The 19,040-nt window shown below is 44.8% G+C and overlaps 1 protein-coding gene across 3 annotated transcripts; it reads right to left on the reverse strand.

Moving 5' to 3' along the window:
* Window positions 1–1,524: 1,524 nt before the first annotated feature.
* CTC1 (CST telomere replication complex component 1) lies at window positions 1,525–18,655 on the reverse strand. 3 transcript variants are annotated; one of them, XM_030469380.1, is made up of 24 exons: window positions 18,583–18,655; window positions 18,343–18,491; window positions 14,501–14,747; window positions 13,404–13,597; window positions 11,645–11,789; window positions 10,608–10,904; window positions 10,315–10,443; window positions 9,773–9,999; window positions 9,122–9,296; window positions 8,837–9,037; window positions 8,481–8,607; window positions 8,172–8,286; window positions 7,356–7,818; window positions 6,882–6,971; window positions 6,452–6,595; window positions 6,143–6,213; window positions 5,365–5,474; window positions 4,880–5,045; window positions 4,550–4,636; window positions 4,303–4,465; window positions 3,772–3,836; window positions 3,366–3,528; window positions 3,098–3,224; window positions 1,525–1,971 (listed from the first exon to the last, which is right to left on the reverse strand). In XM_030469380.1, exons 1-24 carry the CDS (start codon window positions 18,601–18,603, stop codon window positions 1,814–1,816), a joined length of 3,834 nt encoding a protein of 1,277 aa, XP_030325240.1. In that variant the 5' UTR covers window positions 18,604–18,655; the 3' UTR covers window positions 1,525–1,813. The 3 variants fall into 3 exon arrangements, with proteins under 3 accessions (XP_030325240.1, XP_030325241.1, XP_030325242.1); XM_030469381.1 differs by lacking the exons at window positions 18,343–18,491; window positions 18,583–18,655 and having other exon boundaries at window positions 14,613–14,728; XM_030469382.1 differs by lacking the exons at window positions 1,525–1,971; window positions 3,098–3,224; window positions 3,772–3,836 and having other exon boundaries at window positions 3,422–3,528.
* Between the last annotated feature and the right edge of the window lie 385 nt (window positions 18,656–19,040).

A 19,040-nucleotide genomic window follows, 5' to 3' on the forward strand; every position in this document is an offset into this window, starting at 1 on the left:
AGACTGGGATCAAAATTCTCCTCTGAAATACAAGATGTGAATGGCAAAAAAAATGATGGAAAATAGCCAACAGGCTTGGAGTAAGTGTTACCTCTTCAACTTGCCAAAGGCAAACAGTGTATCCAGCAGTCCTGTATGAGGACTGATGATTGTAACGTGAAATGAGAGGTGAACAGCAACTACAGCATCAGGCAGAAAACTAACTAGATAATATGAAAAAGAGACTAGCAAGATATAAATGGCAACTTCAAATTCAGAAGTAAACAGTTATTAAACAGATACAGCTATAGAGACAAATTTGCCTTTTTTTGTTTTAGAGGAGTCTCTGGTATCTGGCACTTTCTATCATTTCTGTAGCATTGCCTGTTACTATCCATATTACAGGACTACTTTCAATTGCACTTTTAAATCAGATTTTGATCTCAGCATCTTGCATCACGTACAATCAACATTTCCCTCAGGCTGAGATAGTTTACTTTGGGTGCGGGATTTTTTTGTTTGTTTTCTTTGGGGAGGATGGTGGTTAAGCTTTAGCAAAATCATTACCGCTTTGCAGAAGGCACCTACAGAAAAAACCCCAACAGGCTGTCAGAGCAATACTTGTGCGGACCTTAGCTTTAAGCTGTTTTGGCAACCTGGAGGACAGAGTGTTGTAACTTTGTTGAATGGTGGCATCTGTCAGGTCTTGTGCCACTGATGATCTTTTGACTTAGAAGCCACCAGCAGTCCTTGAAAAGGAAGATACTTTATTCATCCTCAATAAACCCCGTGCCCAAAGCTTAATAAGAAGCTCAGAGTAAGGAGGAAAGCTGGGGGGGGGGGGGGGTGAAACACTGAACAGAAAACCCAGAACAGAGAGGCTGTTTAATCATGTTGACAATACTGCACACCAAGTAAGGCAGGGAATAATAGTATGTGGATTTACTAGCCTATCAAACAAGATGAAGGATGTGCATGCTGTTTTGCCAAAAGCAAGTGCAAGAACAATTGGTCATCACTGCAAGGAGATGGGAGAAGAATCTCTTCAAATGGTGAACTCCCAAGTTTTACCAGCCAGCTTGACCTGCCACTGTGGATACTGATATGTGTGATTGCAGTCATCCCCTTCCTCATTAGGAACAGATGGACCACCCTGTAGCTGTAAATTTGTATCACTGCTCACTGCCTTCCTCTTGCTACCACTCCCACATAATGCTCAAGTCACTATTTAGGCCACTAAACAATGCCTATACAATCCTGTGATTTAGTCTTTAACCAGTAACTTAAATCATTTCCCTTCTCTTCTTTGAGGAAGGAAACGCTTTCAAAACATAATTTTAATGACTTCAGTTGTGTTACTAAGATTTTTCCCTGTGGCAACTGTACACTTTCACATGAAGACAGCCAGCAACCTGCAAAGTGCCTGGCTCTGACTCACAGACCAAGGGTGTATGTTCTGCCTCACTCCCCATGCAGCAAGTAAACCCTAATGCTCAAATAAAAACACTGTTATTTGAACTGTATTTTAATAGCTTTGTTTAGTAGATACTACCACATAAAATACACACATTGTGTGCCCTAGACCCAAAGCAACAGCAATCATGTAGGAAGCAAACACCTCTCCCAAAATGTAGTCCAGTACTGCTGGTGACAGTGGTCTAGAATGGCCCCTGGAATTCCATAAGTTATAGCAGCTTCTTGATTGCCCTCTTCACACTGTGCTCACACGTCCATGCCCCCACTGGCAAGGAAATTACAAAACTTTCCCCTCCCAGTAGGTATTTCTATAATTCCTCTCCCACTGGGAGAGAGGTTAAGCAGTGGTTCCCACTCATCAGTGACACGATGTCCTCACAATCCTCTCACTATTCAGATAACTCAAGGTGTCTCCTTCCACTTCCTGCACGTTCAGGCACAGCAGGCTCGGCCTGTGCCCCACTTGCGACACAAACTCCACTTCACCACACCGAAAATTTCTCAGCTGCAGTGGAGCTGAAGGGGAAAGAAAACACCTCTTGTAACAACTCACTACAGGGCCCCTCTGTAGACGTTGCTGGGTGAGGAAAGGCCTTGCAGCAGCTGTTAAACCTCAAATGACAGCATGATTAATGAACACAGGAGGTAAGCATATGAATGCATTTGGCCAGCATCCCTAACTTGGAAGAAACAGACACTGTGAAGTGCTGTGAACTGTGCACTGCTCACATAGCTGGTGCACAGAGCTTTTTCCCCAATGCTATGAGCAAGCTGGCATTACAGTGTTAGGTGACAGCAGAAAGATGTCTTAACAGCAAAGCATCCTCTGGTGAGCCTAGCAAATCAACCCCTGCAGCACTTGGACTCACACTCAAATGCTAGCATGGGTGCAAACAGCTCAGAAGAATATCCCCTTAATGCAGCAATTGGCAGCATGAGCTCAGACATCAGCACCCGTTAATTCAAAACTCTTCAGTGCTCTAAACTCTGTGGCCATTTTCAGGCCTAGTCTTGACTCTTATCTACTGTCCTGGCTGAAGTCAAAGCCCAGTTGATATGAGAGGTCTGCACAGTAAATCTGGCTGGCCAGAATCCCATCCCATTCAAGGATTGGGAATCTTGCTGCAAACAGAGCAAGTTTTGTGTTTTAAGTAACATGCCAAAGAAATAAACCCGTACTTTAATATTGGGGATGGAACGGCAAAAAGGGGATGCTAATAAAATCTGCTCTTTCCCATCACCACACACACATACAGCTCCCACTTTCTCTCCCTGAACAATTACTAGCCTCATTACTAAGTGGATACGTTTTCCTGAAACTGCATATAAAATTTGAAGAGAGAACCTGTGTTCTTCACAACTTCCAAGGACAACTGAATACTATTTTTATGCTTCTGTATGAAGTAGAAAAATGAATGTATTATTATGTTGTATATAGTTACATTTATAATGTTATTTTTGTGACCACAGTTCTGCTAAAATACATCTTAGCTCTATACTGCAGAATTCACAATTCCATGGAAATTCTCCAGAGATCTTGCTTTATGGCCAGTGAAGGCAGATCTCCTTCCCTAGCCTGGTGAGACTGCTCCTCCCTTCCTTCCCACACTAAATATCACAAAAGCCAACAGCGCTTGCCTACCTGTGTGCAGGATTTTGGAAGGCTTCCTGTCCAGGCTGAAATCCAGCAGGATAGGGCGACAGATGAGGGGACTCCTGCACAGGCTCCTTAGGTAGCAAGCAATGAGATCCTCAGGTTCCTCTACAGACTGAGGAAGGAAAGGGTACGTTGTCATTGAAGGTGCCACTGGAGGCAGGGAGCCACTGGAACACCCACAGCAAAGGGAAACTCAGTCCAGCTGAGGCTTGAGTCCAGCATTCTCCAACCACTACTGGAATAATCCACTCACCCCTGTGCCAGTAGCTTCCCCATGCTGAATGAACACACTGCCTCTGCTCTGCACACAGTTCTGCAGAGCTTCCCACTCAGGAAGGCTCAGGCCCAGCATTGCTGCCACATGCTGGTTCCTGCACAGCACCAAGGCTTCACCCGTTCCATCCTCCACCAGCACCCTAAGGAGACAGGAGGCAAATTGAGATGTGGAGGGAGGTCAGGACAAGGGTCACATCCCAAACAACAGAGATGGGAGTAAAGAGGGAGTTTTGTTCACATCTGGGAAGACGTGACAACTCTTAACTTCTATCTTTGCTACTGTGGCCATATCCCATCCTTGGTCTGATTTTCCCCTCCCCTCGTTGGTGTGATTTGCTCCCTCCTACCCCCTTCTTTCCACACCCAGTCTCTACAGTGCTTACCGTGCACTAGCTTGCCTCACTCCTATGTGTGATGGACATGGTGGATTGTTTCGGGTGCACCTCCCCTGAAGGAAGAGTAAAGCTACAGCTATGTATAGGTGGGTATAAGAGAGAGAAGGGGAAGAGCAGCTGCTTCTTTTAACCCTCCTCTAATTAAATATACAAGGAATTAAAGAAGTTTGCTGCATTTCCAATAAGTGTCTCAGGAAGAGTTTGCATGGCAAGAAAAAGAACATGCTGCAAGGTGCTGAACACGCAACAGCAATGAACACAGGAAAAAACAGAACAATAACAGAGCAAGATTCTCCCCCTTGATATCCTCTCTTCACCTTCATGTCTAGCTGCCCACCTGCCTGGTATCAGATACATACATCTAATCAATCACTTGTCTAAAATGCAAGTCTTTCTTAGACACTGGAAAAAAGATTTTGGAATTGGAACTTTTATTTCTTCTGCATCGTAGCAAAGGATGTGTCAGAGCAGAAAATCTGCAAGGCTCTTCACAAATAATTTCTGTGGAAGCTTGAATACCTCTTTGAAGATGCTGCTACAAAGTGAGCAAACCCATTGCAGGGACAGAGTCAGTACACAGGACAAGTGGCATAAAATCCTGGGTGCCTGGGGCAGGTTTTGCAGCTGAGATTGCAAGTTGCATAGAAACACTAGTGAGGGGGATAAGGCCTCTCCTGCAGGACTAGAAGAAACAGGAATATAAGAAGGTTGGAACATAGAAACATTTCTTGGGACACTGTAAGGTGGGAAGAGACCCCAGACTCACCTGGAAGGAAAAGGCAGGTGAGAAGCTGGCAGACATATGATGCTCACACAGCTGGAGGCAATGTATGTGCAATAAACATTATGGAATCTGCAGTACGAAAAAGCAGAAGAGCTTTTAGAAATGAAACTGCTCAGTTTTCTTGAGATAGATGGGCTGATCTGCATCTGTGACTTGGTAGGAAAATAATTTGTATAAAGGGATTGGGAGAAACAAAGTTATGGACAAGGGATGAGGGAAGTCCACATGAGAGGAGAGATTAACAGAGAGTCAAAGACAGTAAGAGAGGTCAGAGCTGTGGCCTGACCTTCAGGGCTACGAAGACAGAGGTACCTTGAGATTTTGCGTTCCAAGTTCTGGAAGAGGATCTTGGCTCCAGGCAGCAAACCCCAGAGATGCTGCAGAAAGGTGGCAGGAATATAAACTTCCATCACAATAGGGGAGCACGGAGCTACCGAGATGCTGAGCTTCACGCTGTGATCACTGGCAAGAAGACTCCCTGAGGACACACAGAAACACATGAACCATGAGCTCACTCACACCAGTCTGTCACTGGTCTGGACCTGCTAGAGGTGCTTTCTCTCCCATAAAAATGAGGATATCTATTGTTCCACTCCAGGTACAGGAATCCCATTCTAATCCCCAACACACATGCAGTGTACAGTTTCCCAGCCCTCTGACATGCGATGGGATGCCACATCTTGACATATTTCCACTATTCTGATACAGAAGCACAGTCAGGTCAGTGCATTGTCTCTCTGAAGCAGAAAGAAGCAAGAATCCATCTGTTGTTACCTGACAGGCTGTCACAATGTTACCTTTCTGCTTTTGAAGGCCGACATTCGCAGATGATTTCTCATTCTTGGGAGAGGCACACAAGGTCCTCTCCACTATGTCACCAGAGAAAGAAACAAGGGAACCTGTGAAACTGAGAGCAGACCAGGATTTCTGTCCTGTCTGAAGACAAAGGGGGAAGAAGAAGGCCTGACTTCAAGATTGCCACTGAAGACAGAGTTGGAGTGCTGTTGCACTGGAGTAAGTGGAGGCTGCTCTTCAGAACCTGCCCTACCCTCCTCAGGGACAAAAGGTCCCTTTCTGCTTCTTCAAGCTAAGCAGTGAGGAAGAAAATAAACACTACGTTTACCATAAGGTATGGGTGAATATTTCAATGTGTATGCGTATCACTTGGGATTATACATGGTTTGAACAGAAAAACTTCTAAATCCAGTATTTGTTTGAGCAAGTTACAAAAAACCAATCAAAACCCAACAAAAACAATCACAAATTCTGCCTTATTTTCCCTGCTGTTCCTGTTTCTACTTCTGACAGGAATTCAGGAGACCTTTGTGCCTAGTGCACACCAGTAGTAGCTGATAGTACTTCTGGACACAATTTTGCAGTCTTGTCACCTGAAGTCCCTTTATCTTTAATTAACAGAATGAGGGCAGTCAGGATTACTTGCACTGGAAAACTTCCAAACCATCTTGCTAGGGTGGATAACTCGTAACTGTTTTATGAATTACTGTCTCCAGAAAAGACTAATGAAAACCCATTCCTAAGACACAGTAACATCTAATGTAGGGCAGACCAACATACCTGTCGCTAAGTACTTCTGGAATGGAAGAAATTCTCTGGTCCATACCTTTCAACACTGACCTGGTTGTCAGCTAGAAGTGAGGGAGACAAGGACTCAGATTCATTGCAGTTTATAGCTATGCAGTTTATAGCTAGCTATGCAGTTTATAGCTAGACTAGAAAATGTGAAACACAACAACAGCCTCTGATGGACCTTAAAGCAAAACAGTTCCATCAACAAGACATTCTGTGTCAGTGATTTCCTGAGCTAGTTCTGGAGAGATCTAAAAGTCACCTGTCAAAGCCCAGAGTAATAAAGCACTTGCATACCCAGTGCTTAGGCAGACAGGAGATCCATGTCTCATGCTTTAAGTGCCAGGTATCTTGAACAGGCAGGCATAAGGGGCAGGATGACCTGCTCAGGCACTTTACTGGCACAGGTGGAAAACAGAGCTTGTCGAACACCTCCAGGTCCTGAAAGAAGAGTGATAAGGCAAGAAAGAAGACTATTAAAGGAAGGAGACAAAAGCAATATAGGAAATAAAGGACACTTGAAGAACAGTGGTTTAAAGAAAAAAAAAAAACAACAATGAAACCAAATGAACTCAGAGCTCTGAGAATTTTAACCAAATGCAGAACTGAAGGAGTTTCTTGGCAAGACAGATGGGAATCCCAAGCCTTGAAAATAGCTTAGTTACTCTTGGACTCCTCCACTCCCACATGCACTTCAGCAAGAGGAAACAGCAAGAAAACTTCTCACCGAGCAGTGGGGCACAATGAAGCGATACAGTCCATCCAGATGCAGAAATGGAAACCATCGTAGAGACTTCCCCATAAATAGCAGTAGTGCCTGGCAGGGGAGGGGAGAAGAGAGAGAGAGAACAAGGTGATGAGAAATGTTAGGAAAAAGGTAGGAACTAAAAAATACAGCAATAAGAGAGCAAGCCCAGCAGAGGATGTCTTGATTCAGAAGTAAGGTCAGTACCCTTTTTTATCAAGGGTAAAAATGAAGGTGGGTCCACCCAGAGGAATGTGACAGAGAGGAGACAGAACTCCCTTGTGAGGGCACAAGGAAGGTGCCTACATAGACACATATCTGTACCCAATACTAAAATCACTTTACCACTGATTAGGAACTTAGACACTTAATTGTCACACAGGTTCCCTGAGAAGCCTGCTCCCAGCCTTAGCAAACCACACTCCAAAACTGCTCCAAAACCGCCTCCTGCCTCACTTCTTGTTGTGTCATGCCCTCTTCTCCATCACAGCTGGTCTCCTCCAGCTCTGGTAGATTCCCCATTTCTTTGGAATGGCTCCAGAGCAGAGGTTTGCCCAGCCAGAGCACCGTGGCTTGGAAACTGGGCTGCAGCTCTCCCCCTTTTTCATCTTCTTCTCTGGGCAGCTGGTAATTGCGTGACATAAGACCCTCTTTCTGGGTAACCAGGAATAGGCGAGAGACATGCATAGTTCCTCTAGTGTAGTTCTGGCCCCCTTGACAGTTCCCATCTCCATGAATTTCTGGTTTGGGATCTTCCAATTTCAGCATTTTTGCCTCTGGGGTTTCCAGCTCAGATGTTAAACTGCCATTATCATTCTTCCTCAAAGAGGAGCTGTTTCCACTCCTAAGGCTTTTCTGGATTTGTCCTTCAGTACCCAGGAGAACCTGAATATCCTCAAAGTAGCACTGCACATAGACACTGAAAAGATAAATGGTAGCAGTGAAACTCCCTGGTTTTTACAAGTGGCTGTCCAAAATAAGCAAATATCTGGGAAAAGCACTGCTAGTGAGTACCCCACAGGCATTCAGTGGAGCAAAGGGTGAGAAAGGGTGAGAAAGGGTGAAGTAGTGGGCAGCTGGCAGTCTGAGTTTATTCTGCACAAAATGGAGATGGTGAGTTTGTTGCTGATGAAGGCCCTCTTTTCTGCAATTAGTGAAGGACAGTTATTTTGGCAGTGAAATACTATGGAATGAGCAGCTTTACCACAGTTCAAAGCAGTTGTGGAACTGGAGGGTGCTGATTTTACTGGCACACTGAAAAAAGAGACTCACCTGGTTTTTTTCTCCCTCACATGCTCCAGATTTGCCAGGTACTCCCAGGAGGGAAAATCAGTCTGAAGGAATCTCTCCACTACAAGTTGGTAGTTTTCCACCTGCAAAAGTGATCCTGCAAACACATTACAGGAGAAAAAAAGAGCTTATAAACACAGAACATAAGAACCAGTAAGCTAAATTTGCTTATTTTAAAGTCATGAGGCCAGGAAGTGACAGTTCAGCATCTCCATACCAAGCCTCCTCTTCCTTGTTTTGGATGACAGAACTAAAGCTCAGCACACTCAAATTTAGCTTTGTGGGACATACCTATGAGAGCTGTACAGGCAAAGGGGCTACCATCCTTATGTGATATCACACAGGGAAGCGTGCTGGTCTTGTCCTGTAGCTGGAGGGAACTGGTCCTGGAGGAGACTCTCAGCACACCCAGTAGTATCTACAACAGCAGGGAAGATGCAAAGACCACCAAACATTTTCCATCTTTGAAAGCTATACAACAAATTAACCTGTAGCAGCCCAAATGCAGCCTGTGTTCAAATGAGAAAAGCAGTGTCATTCCCCTGGAGGGAAGAACAGGCATGCAGCTGGGACAGGAATGTGCTGGGAGGCATGGGGAGAAGTGGGAACTCTCAAGGCATAGAGAGTACAGGAAACAAGGCACTTACCAGTCGGGGCTGGAAACTTCCTGCTGAGAACGTGCAGTAGGACCAGGCCAGCCTGCGATTCAGCTCCTGGGTGACCATGTGCTGTGTCTCCAAGGGGGAGAGCAACTGGGATGGACTGAAGCTTTCCCAGCTCTTCTCATCTGCTGCACGTCGAACTGCAGACAGAGATGGGGCCTGGCAGGGAGGGTTCAGGGTCAAATACTGAGAAGAAAGAAAGAAAGAATGAACCAGATGAATTTCTTTCCATCAGATAAACAGAAAACAGCTCAGAGAGTATTTAGTCACCTTCTGCAGGGGACAATGGTGTATTTTTGCTAGGATTTCATTATAAACATCTCTTTCTTTCTCTCTATCTGGCAACACAGCCTGTAGAAGGGGGACAAGGAACTTCTCAGCAGCTCCAGAGTTTCGACGTGCAGAGCTAAGCAACAGTCGACGGCGCCCAAAGAAACAATAAAACCTGAAGGAAAAGAAACAAAAACAAAAAGTTAGAAGCATGAGCAATCCTCACTTCTTACTGAGTTTTGCATATAAGTCAGGGATTCTTTCTGCTTGTTATGAGTAAATATGTTGTGTAGGACAAGAACTAAGAACACAGAAAGAACACACGGTGCTTCTGTATTTCAGGATGGAACTTCCTAGGCAGGAGCACATGAACACACATCCTGGAGTGATGCAGCTTCTGAGAGCAGTGGGCTCACTGCACAAGCACTTCAAACCTGTAGAGGATTTTCACACAGGACCAACTGCAAGGTGCCAGTAACTGGGCATACTGTGAAATCCAAATGAATTGCAAATTTATGCCAGTAAACCAGAAGCAATTGCTGCTGCTACTAGTATCAAAGTACAGTAGTTTTGTGAACCCTTGGTCTAGAAGACACCCAGATAGCCTACAAAATGCATATACTCATCATCCAACTTCAGAAGAGTCCTCACCTCTCCTCAAACATCTCCAGGAGGCTGACCAGCCAGAGGTAAAGTGGCATACCAAGATTGTAGTGGAAGAGCAGCTGGAGGTACAGATTTCCAGAAGTGGCTGGTGGCTGATAGGGAGTGCTGAGCCTTGAAAAACTCTTCACTACAACAGTGCTGCTAAGGCAAGCACCAAGTACAATGAAAGGGAAGGATAGCAGAGGCTTCTGTAGGAGGTGGACATCGATGAGCTGAGACACAAAAAGACAACTTGAGATAGCTCAAAACCATCACCCTACCCTTAATCCTTTATTACTTTACTGTCTTGACTATAAATCCAATGGGTCTGAGGAACCAAACACTGCTCTCAGGGAGAAATCAGATAGTAATCATTCTGATTCTCATGACTGAGCCTAGACAGCACAACCCTTAATTCTGTTCCATATACTTGCTGAAGAATTCCAGTGTTTCCATAGCCTTCTGCTGATTCACAAACTTGCAAGACATCCCCAGGGCCTGAGTCTTTCCCACTGAATGCTTTATGCCTTCTAAGTCTCACAACTTACTTCCACACATGCTCCTGGTCGAAGTCCACGTGCATAGTTCAACAGCTGCTGGTAAGCAAGGCACAAGCAGACTTTGTTATCCAGTAAAAAGAGACCAGCTTGGATATTGAGTATTTTGGTGACAGTTCCCTAAATAGAAAGCAAACAGAAAGTTACAGGGACATAAAGAGTCCCCGAATATAGACTCAGGGGCCTGAGCCATACAGAAATTAATGATGGAAATATGACCTTGCAGGCCAGAAGCTGGAGCCCTAGAGCCTGAGGGGGTGTGAGCTAACCCTCTGAATCCTCACCACATATGAGATGATCTTGGACTCTTTGGTTGTTCTCGTTGTCTCATCTTCAAATCCCAGCTCCAAGGAATCATTGAGCTGCTCAGCAAGGAAAGATGGCTGAGTAGATTCTCCTCGCCAAACACTGTACACAGCCTGCTCCCTCACCTGCTCTGCACAGTAAGGCAGAAGGCAGGAAGAAACACCAGTGACAAACATCCTTTGTTTAGATTTCTTCAGGCTGGACAGACTCAGCTCTGTTATTGTGTACCTGTGACCCAACTGGAGGACATGATGCCATGCCAGCTGGTTGGACTTCTAGAGCAAAGAAACCAAAAGTGATGTCAGCATCTCCTGCGCTGAAAAAAAAAACCTCCTCCCAACTCTGATAAATCCCCTCCTCCCCCCAGAAAAGCCTTTTCCTTTGAGATGACAGCCTCACGCTCTTAGAAAAGTGATGATATTCTTAAAATGTTCAGGGATACTGCAACTGCACAAGCAGAGAGACAAAAATGAGAAAGGGAATGGAAAACCTCCCTTATGAGAAAGGGCTGAGGGAGCTGGGTCTCTTTAGCTTGGAGAAGACTGAGGGGCAACCTCACTAATGTTTAGAAACATGTAAAGTGCAAGTGCCAGGAGAATGGAGCCAGGCTCTTCTCAGTGATGGCCAGTGACAGGACAAGGCAGAACAGGTGCAAGCTGGAGCACAGGAAGTTCCAGGTAAATAGAGGGAAAAGTGTTTTCACTGTGAGGGTGACAGCACTGGCACAGGCTGGGCAGGGAGGTTGTGGAGTCTCCTTCCATGGAGACATTCAAAACCCACCTGGATGTTTCCTGTTTACCTACACTAGGGGTGTGGACTAGGGTTTTGGACTCAATGATCTTTCAAGGTCCTTCCCAACCCGTAACATTCTGTGATTCTGTGAAGGAGGAGGGCTATATTTTTGCAGATGACAGGACTATTTTAGGCTGAACAGAACCATTAAAAAATACAAAATAAATTACTAGTAAAAGGAAAAATAAATGAAACCAGGAAGTCTAAAGTTCCAAGGACTTACCTGCACCAGCACAGGGACCAAAACAGATGAGGTGAAGCACTTCAGAAACAGAAAGAAGAATGTCTTGTGGTGAATACAAAGGAGAGGCCCGAGTCTGGCCAATTCACCTGCCACAGTGAGCTTTGATGTTTTTTTACATGGAATCCTAGAGGACAATTGAGGAGGCAAAGGAAATTGGAGCTGAAAGGACTTGAAAGTATCTCAGAAGCAAAATAAACAAATATGGAGCATACACCTTCTGGAAATAAAGGCTCAAACAAGGTAATACACACTATCTCTCAGGGACATTTCCAAAACAGTATTTGGTTGCAAAATCCTTACTTTAATTATTATATATTAAATGCTTTTAATATTAAAAACACACCTTAATGTTTGAAGACAGTAGGGTTGTGTTCAACAAATTCACATTTCTGACACCAGTCAGATTGTAAAAAAAGCTTCACCATGCACAAGAAACTAACAACAGGTCAAAAGTGGAAAAAAAAAACCCCAAGAAATCATTGATCAGAAAAGTGAAATTGGCTTTGTAAATTCATGGAATGTGTCACTGTGAAAGCTCTAAGCCTATAAGCAAAAGAATACTGAAAGCAACAATGGAGTCTTCCTAACAAACTTTAAAGGGGGAAAAGAGCAGTGAAACTGAAAGAAGATGAGATGAGAGAGAGGTGACATTTCTTTAGTAATTTCTGTTTGTCATTTCAAATTTACACATCAATTAAAAAAAAAATCATCACATTTCAAACAAATAATTGTTTGTAACTTCATTTGTCATTTTCATTTCAACTCCTACTAGTTGGTGGTTACCTGAAAGTAACCATCCCACTTACTTTAAGCAAATACATTAGTGATTATAAAACATATTAAAAATTATCTAATTTTATGACATTTTAAAAAAGAAATACCAGGACATCCACACACATTTTGCCAGCACTTTACTGGTAACATTTTTAAACAAGGAATGTGGTAAATTGGTCAGAGAATAACAGAAGAGCTTTACGTTAAAAGCCTGAGGGTCTGTCTACACTTAAATTTCGTAGTAGTTTTCTCATTTAGAAAGGTCTGTTGAGCTAATTTAAACATTAAGCTTCAAGTAAGTTTCTCACAAGCAGATAAACTAAACTGAAGCAAAGGAAAACAAGAAACAAATGCAACCTGATTAGTGAAATTTTATTATAAAATTACACCAAGAAATCTCTACTCAAGATGATGAAACATTATCTAGCACAACCTGAAATTATCAGACTTATAGAATCATTCTGGTAGGAAAAGACCTTTAAGATCAAGTCAAACCATAACTTCAGTAAGAACTATATCAACTTCAGTAAGATTTGCAATTCCATGGGCTACATTTGCACCCTGTGTATTATTTCCACTACAGATAACGGTCACTCTCATCACCTGACATTTAACTGGCACCTTTATCTTAGCAATCTCATATGAGCTTGACCTGTGATGTATATTAATTTCATATCAGGATCTAGAATTACTTTTAATAGTATTTTTGGTTCACTGTAGGTTAAAAAAAATATTGTGCTAATAGAGTGAATTCTAGCCTCGGTGAAACTGCATCATCGCTTTGTTCTCATGTCCTACATGTAGTATGAAAATAAACCCAAAGATAATTAAAGCTTGCCTTATTTTGTCTTATTTTACAGAATAAAAACTTTCTAAGTGCTGGAACACAGCCGATTAATGAAAAGTGGCTTCATTGTACAACTCTTACTACTAGAGCATGATGTAGCTGAGCTCATTAGTTTACCTGGAGGTAAGCAGTGGATCTGCTGACGCCAGGCCGGCAACTGGAATGCTGTCAGGTACTTCCTTTAGGAGACTAACTGGCACTGGATCCACCAGAATTTCCATGTACCCTGAACTCTGGTCTGTCTGTGGTATGTATGACCAGCTTGGGAAGAGGAATAGTGACTCCAGCCACTCAAGTTCAAAATGCAGGAGCTAAGGCAAAAGGTAGACAAAAGCTTGCGATGAGTCACAGTATGTTTCCACAGCATTACTTACAATGTCTGTTACTAATTTGCCCATGTGTGCACATCACAAACTCTTAATTCTACTGCTGGGCTTCAGTACTAAATGAGAGCAGTGTTTTCTGCTCACTCTATCTTGCATGAAGAACTTCTGTCCTTCCAGATGCAAGTCTGGAACAGATTTGCTAAGCTCTACAGATAGCATTTCCTGGGTTATAGTCACACCTTCCAAGCAAGGTGACAATTAATTCACTATAAAGCTTAATTATTTTCAGACTCTTTTTCTAAAATTCTCACCTGCTTTCTTTTCCCATTTCTTCAGTTACAAGTTCATACCAATATAACTTTTTTCTAGACTTTACCTCCTTGGAAAGCACCATCTCCGTGCTCTTTCATCATCTTTCTAAGGGTTAATGTTTATCTAGACTCTCCTTTCTTCAGAAGGCTTTTAATTCAGTGCCACCATCAAGCAAGCTATTATTCCTGAAAGTGTCATCAATACCTCACCGAGCATCCAGTACAACTCTCCAGAAAGTTACTTCTGCTCAACTAGTTGGAATTCAACAAATGGAGGGTAGTGTATGGCCTCCAGATCTCCCAGGCCACCTCATACTATTAAGAATTTACCAGAACTGCACATTAGGTGGTGTCTTTTTTTCCCAGACCAGAGGACCCAATATTTGTTCTCCTAGCAATAACAAATTTGACATGTTCTATTCTCCCTCTAGGAGCTGAGCTTGCCGATTTCCTGCCTTTGCACAGGGTGTTATTTCCTTTGCTACACACTTTGGCAGACCTGCTGAAGCCCCTGGTGGACTGCAACATTGCCCCAGAAGTGGGAATGAACACAGACACCCTCAAACTGAGGACATACCTCACAGGGCATTATCCCAGTATTGTCTTTCACATACAGGCAACCATCTACCAACTTCTCTTTGTCCTCTTGCCTCCCATCTGTTAAATAGCCAACCAAGATCAGGTAAGACCTTGGCAATGGCCTCTGCATGGGTAAAGAATCTTGTCCTTGATGGGCCCATTCTTTAAACTCATTAGTGCTCCAGGTCAGGTGGCTGCAGCATGGCTCACACTGCTGATGCTGTAGGTCAGAGATGGAGACAAAACTGGAAAGAAAAGCAAAGCACGATTAAAGAAAAATCTAAGTATGCAAAGTTTGGCAATTACAGTGATCACTGCAGTGGACAAAGCTTGGCTAACTTAGGAAAGCCCCAGCTATTGGCAGGTCTGATGATATCACATGGCAAAAATCAATCTGGCATTAATTAAGGATCTCTCTCTGCTCAGTCAATGTGTTTTACTTGAACATCCTCACTGAAAACAAACAGCCTTTGCTGTTACAGACATGTGAGCAGGCATGCTGAAGACTTGGAAAAATTAACAATAATGCAGAGTTGATAAAATGGAATGTTTTCAACAACATGTGGGGGGTAGGGGTGAGAGGGAGAACAGTTGTTAGCTCAGGCATTCTTAGCCTGAATGGGAGATTCTGTGAGAAGACTCCAGCAACTGTGTGACATAGTTCATGTATCAGTAACAGATACAGGTAAATAGAGACTAATTCCATCATCTAGTGCTAAAAAGTGCTGAACTGTAGTAAAAGCAAGGCTAAACAACTTCTAGAAAAAGCCTGTGACAGTTTTAGAACTAATTCTCTCCTGTGAATAGCTTACACAATACAAAGCTGAGACAGCAAGTCAAGATTACTGGGCCCTTCACTTAAGAAGACCACAGCTGAGCTAACCCTGGATCTTTCCACCTACCCTCCTGGCTTTGTGGAGAGAAGGGAAGAAGGAAATGTAATATTACCCCAACCACACGTGAAGCTGACTGCAGTTCAGCATCTATCATGCTCAGACTGACCTCGGTACTGAATACGGGACAACAAGACAGCATCCTCTCTAGATTCTAGCCCTCTTCAGTGTTTGTATATTTCTGGCAGAATTCATCATTGTTGTTTACATCCTGGCTAGAGAATTAATGCAAGTCCTCTGTCCATGCTAACATCAACACTGAAAGGGCAAATACCAACTTTATTCCAGCTAGTGGTTTCATTACTTGTTTCCAGTGATGTTAGATGACAGTCTTAGGTTGTGAAACTGGAGCTCTATTCACAAACACCCACTTGCTCAGTAGCAGAACATAACCAAATTCAGAACGTATGAACTTAAAGGGTTTCACTTAGTTAGTCAGGTATCAAAGATTCAGAGCCTGAAACCAGACTAGGCAAGTGATGGATCTGAATCACCTAAAAATAGTATTTATATTAAAAAAATATATCAGAAGAGATAGATTTATGCAGGTACTTCTATTGTGTATTTGTAGGAATCTGAATAGGAGGAAAATTGGGTGGAAAGGTCATAAGCAAACTCTCAATCTCCAGAGACAGAACAGCACTAGGAATGATACTGACAGATATGGCATCTATGAAAACACAGTGCTGCTTGTGATTCCATTACATGTGCCAGCTCCTTGGAAGAAACCAGAACTACAGCAGCACACTGGATCCTGGTTGTCACATACTGAGAACTAACTGGACCCTCTTCTGGTGCTCCAGAGCTTGATGGCTAACTGTGGATGTAGTAAGCAATTCACAAACAAGTCACTGGCTTCATACAAGACAAATCACAGAATGGTTTGGGTTGGAAAGAACCACAGATCATCTAGTTCCTCTAGTTCCAATCCCCCTGAATGAGCAGGGACATCTACTAGAATAGATGGGGCCTCCACTGTTTCTCTGAGCAATCTGTTCCAGTGTCTTTCCATCCTTATAGTGAAGAATTTCCTCCTAATGTCTGATTTAAATCTCCCCTCTTCTGGTTTTAAGCCATTACCCCTTGTCCTATCACTACATGCCCTTATAAAAATTTTCTCCTCAACTTTCTTATAGGCCCCAATTAGGTACTGGAAGGCCAGTATAAGATTTTTGTGACCCTTTTCTGGACTTGCTCTGAGACTTCCATGATTTCCTTATGTTGGATGCAGCACTGCAGGTGAGGTCTCACAAGTGCAGAGTTGAGGCAGAGATTCACCTCCCTTGACCTGCTGGCTAAACTTCTCCTGATGCAGCCCAGGACAGAGCTGACTTTCTGGGCTGCAAGTGTACACTGCGTGCTCCCATCAAGCTTCTCATCAACTCAAGCATCCCTAGGTTCTTCTCCTCAGAGCTGTTTTCAATAAAATCTCTAACTAGCCTGTATCTGTGTTAGGGAGAGACACAGTGGAAAAACTTGCTCTTGGCCTTATTAAACTTCATGCAGTTTACATAAGCCCATCTCTCAAGCCTGCCAAGATCTCTCTCATTGGCATGCCTTCCCTCCAGCATGTTGACCTTAACCACAGAGTTTGGTGTCACCAGAAAACTTGCATTCCACTGCAAGTGGACATTTCATGTCACTAACAAAGATGTTAAGCATCACTGGTCTCACATCAAGCCACCAAACACAAGTCTTTGAGTGTGACCTTCAAGCCACTTCCTTATCCACCAAGTGGTCCATCCATCAAATCGACATCATTCCAGTTTAGGTAACAGAAAGTTGGGTGGGACAGCATGGAACACTTTGCACAAGTCCAGGTAAATAACATAAGTTGCTCTACCTTTGCCCACTGATGCAGTACGCTGATGTAAAAGGTCACCAAATTTGTCAGGTGGGATCTGCCATTGGTGAAGCCATGTTGACTGTCACCAGTCATCTCTTTATTTTCCATATGCTCCAAATATCAAAATATATCTAGATAGATTTCCAAATATCAACTACCTTCAACTTTTCTCTATTAGTTGCCCTGAATATAAACCACACTGTGGTTTAAACATCGTAGAAGTATATAAAAGTATGGCTTATGAGAATAGTTTAGCTGGTGTGAAAGAGCTACCATCTACATTTATAGTATAAAATTAAAGGCCACAAGCCCCTAATGAATTCCAATTGTCCTTTGTTCCAAAACCAGCTGTACCAAGGGTTTTAATAGACATCCTCCAACCATAAATTCAAGCAAGAGAGAAATAGATACAGACAAATCAAACCTTCTCATCTCAATTGCTCTTGGCAAATTGCACGTTTTTCATAATGGTAAGTACTCAAAAGCCTTTCATCAAGTAACATATGGACCACACCCTCCTAGATTCCTCCTTTATGAGAGAGCATCCCCAAAAGCAGACCTCAGCTGGCCAACAGCCTCGGGGACCATGCCCAGGAAGAACAGAGCAGCAGGATCCAGACAGCAGGTGCCCCTGCTACCACCGTGGAGTACAGCAGCTCACTCCCGGCGAGACACCCAACTTTGGTTACAGGCTCTACCTACCGCAGACGAGCTGTTACGCTGCTCGAGCATACAGCAAGGGCGACCGGGGGCGTGTGGAAGGCAATAAAAGGCTTGCGGTTACCCAGCTTGGACATCACACCTCCCACACCCAGCATCCGGGGCAGGTACCACGCACGAAGGAGCCGCGTTCGCCCTGCGGCTGCTGCTGCTACAGACGCCGCACTGAGCTCCGGGCTGGGCCCCGCTAGCTCCGCTCCACCAGCCGGGGTTGCAGCAGGGCCCTACACGCCCGAATGGGGTGGGATGGCGCTGGGGACCCCACCGCACCGTGTCTCGCATGCACCAGGCCCAAAGGGCACATTGCTCCGTCCCCTCACTCCTCTCCAACCCACCTCTCGCTTCACTTCGTCTCCCCTCCCCTCGTCGCCCCACGGTTACCTGTAGCCGAGTGGCAGGTCCCCGCCACCCACCCTCCGCAGGCACCGCAGCACCGCGTCCAGCGGCGGCGCCTCCAGCCCGCCAGGCCCTTCGCGGGCAGGGAGAGCTCGGCGGGCGAAATCTTCAGCCGCCTGCAGCCAGCGCTGCTCCTAGGGAGAAGCAGAGAAACGGAGCTTCAGCACCGTGTGGCGGGCAGGGCCTGGAGCTGGAGCCGCCGCCACTCCCCCCAGGGTTACTCACCGCCGCGCTGGGTTCCGCCATGCCACCAGCTCGCCGGGGCCCGCGAATTACGGCGTTTCCATAGTGACGCGGTGGCGGGAAATGCGCAGGGCCCGGCGGGAGCACCGCCCACTCCCTCATCCCCGCCCCCTCCGTCAGCCCTCGGCTGCACGGGGGCGTGGCGATCGCAGCCCCTCGGTTCCGGGGCGCTGCTGCAGCCCCTGAGGTTAGCGGCGGAGGCAGCGGCGGGAGGAGGCTTTTCGTACGCCGCCCCTCATGCAGAGGGCTGGCGAGAAGGGGGAACCTGGGAGGGTTTTTTGCAGGCCGGGGAGTCTGCGTTGGCAGATAAGGCTGAACTCCGGCGGCTGTGGGAGAAAGAGGGTCGCGAGCTAGGCTCCTACCCCTTGGTGGCAGGTAGCCACGGAGCCTCGGGAAACGATGAAGGTCTGGCGGGAGGGAGGGAGGGAGGGAGGGAGGGA

This window comes from Calypte anna, chromosome 1, assembly GCF_003957555.1.
Source record: "Calypte anna isolate BGI_N300 chromosome 1, bCalAnn1_v1.p, whole genome shotgun sequence".
Taxonomy (NCBI): Eukaryota; Metazoa; Chordata; class Aves; order Apodiformes; family Trochilidae; genus Calypte; species Calypte anna.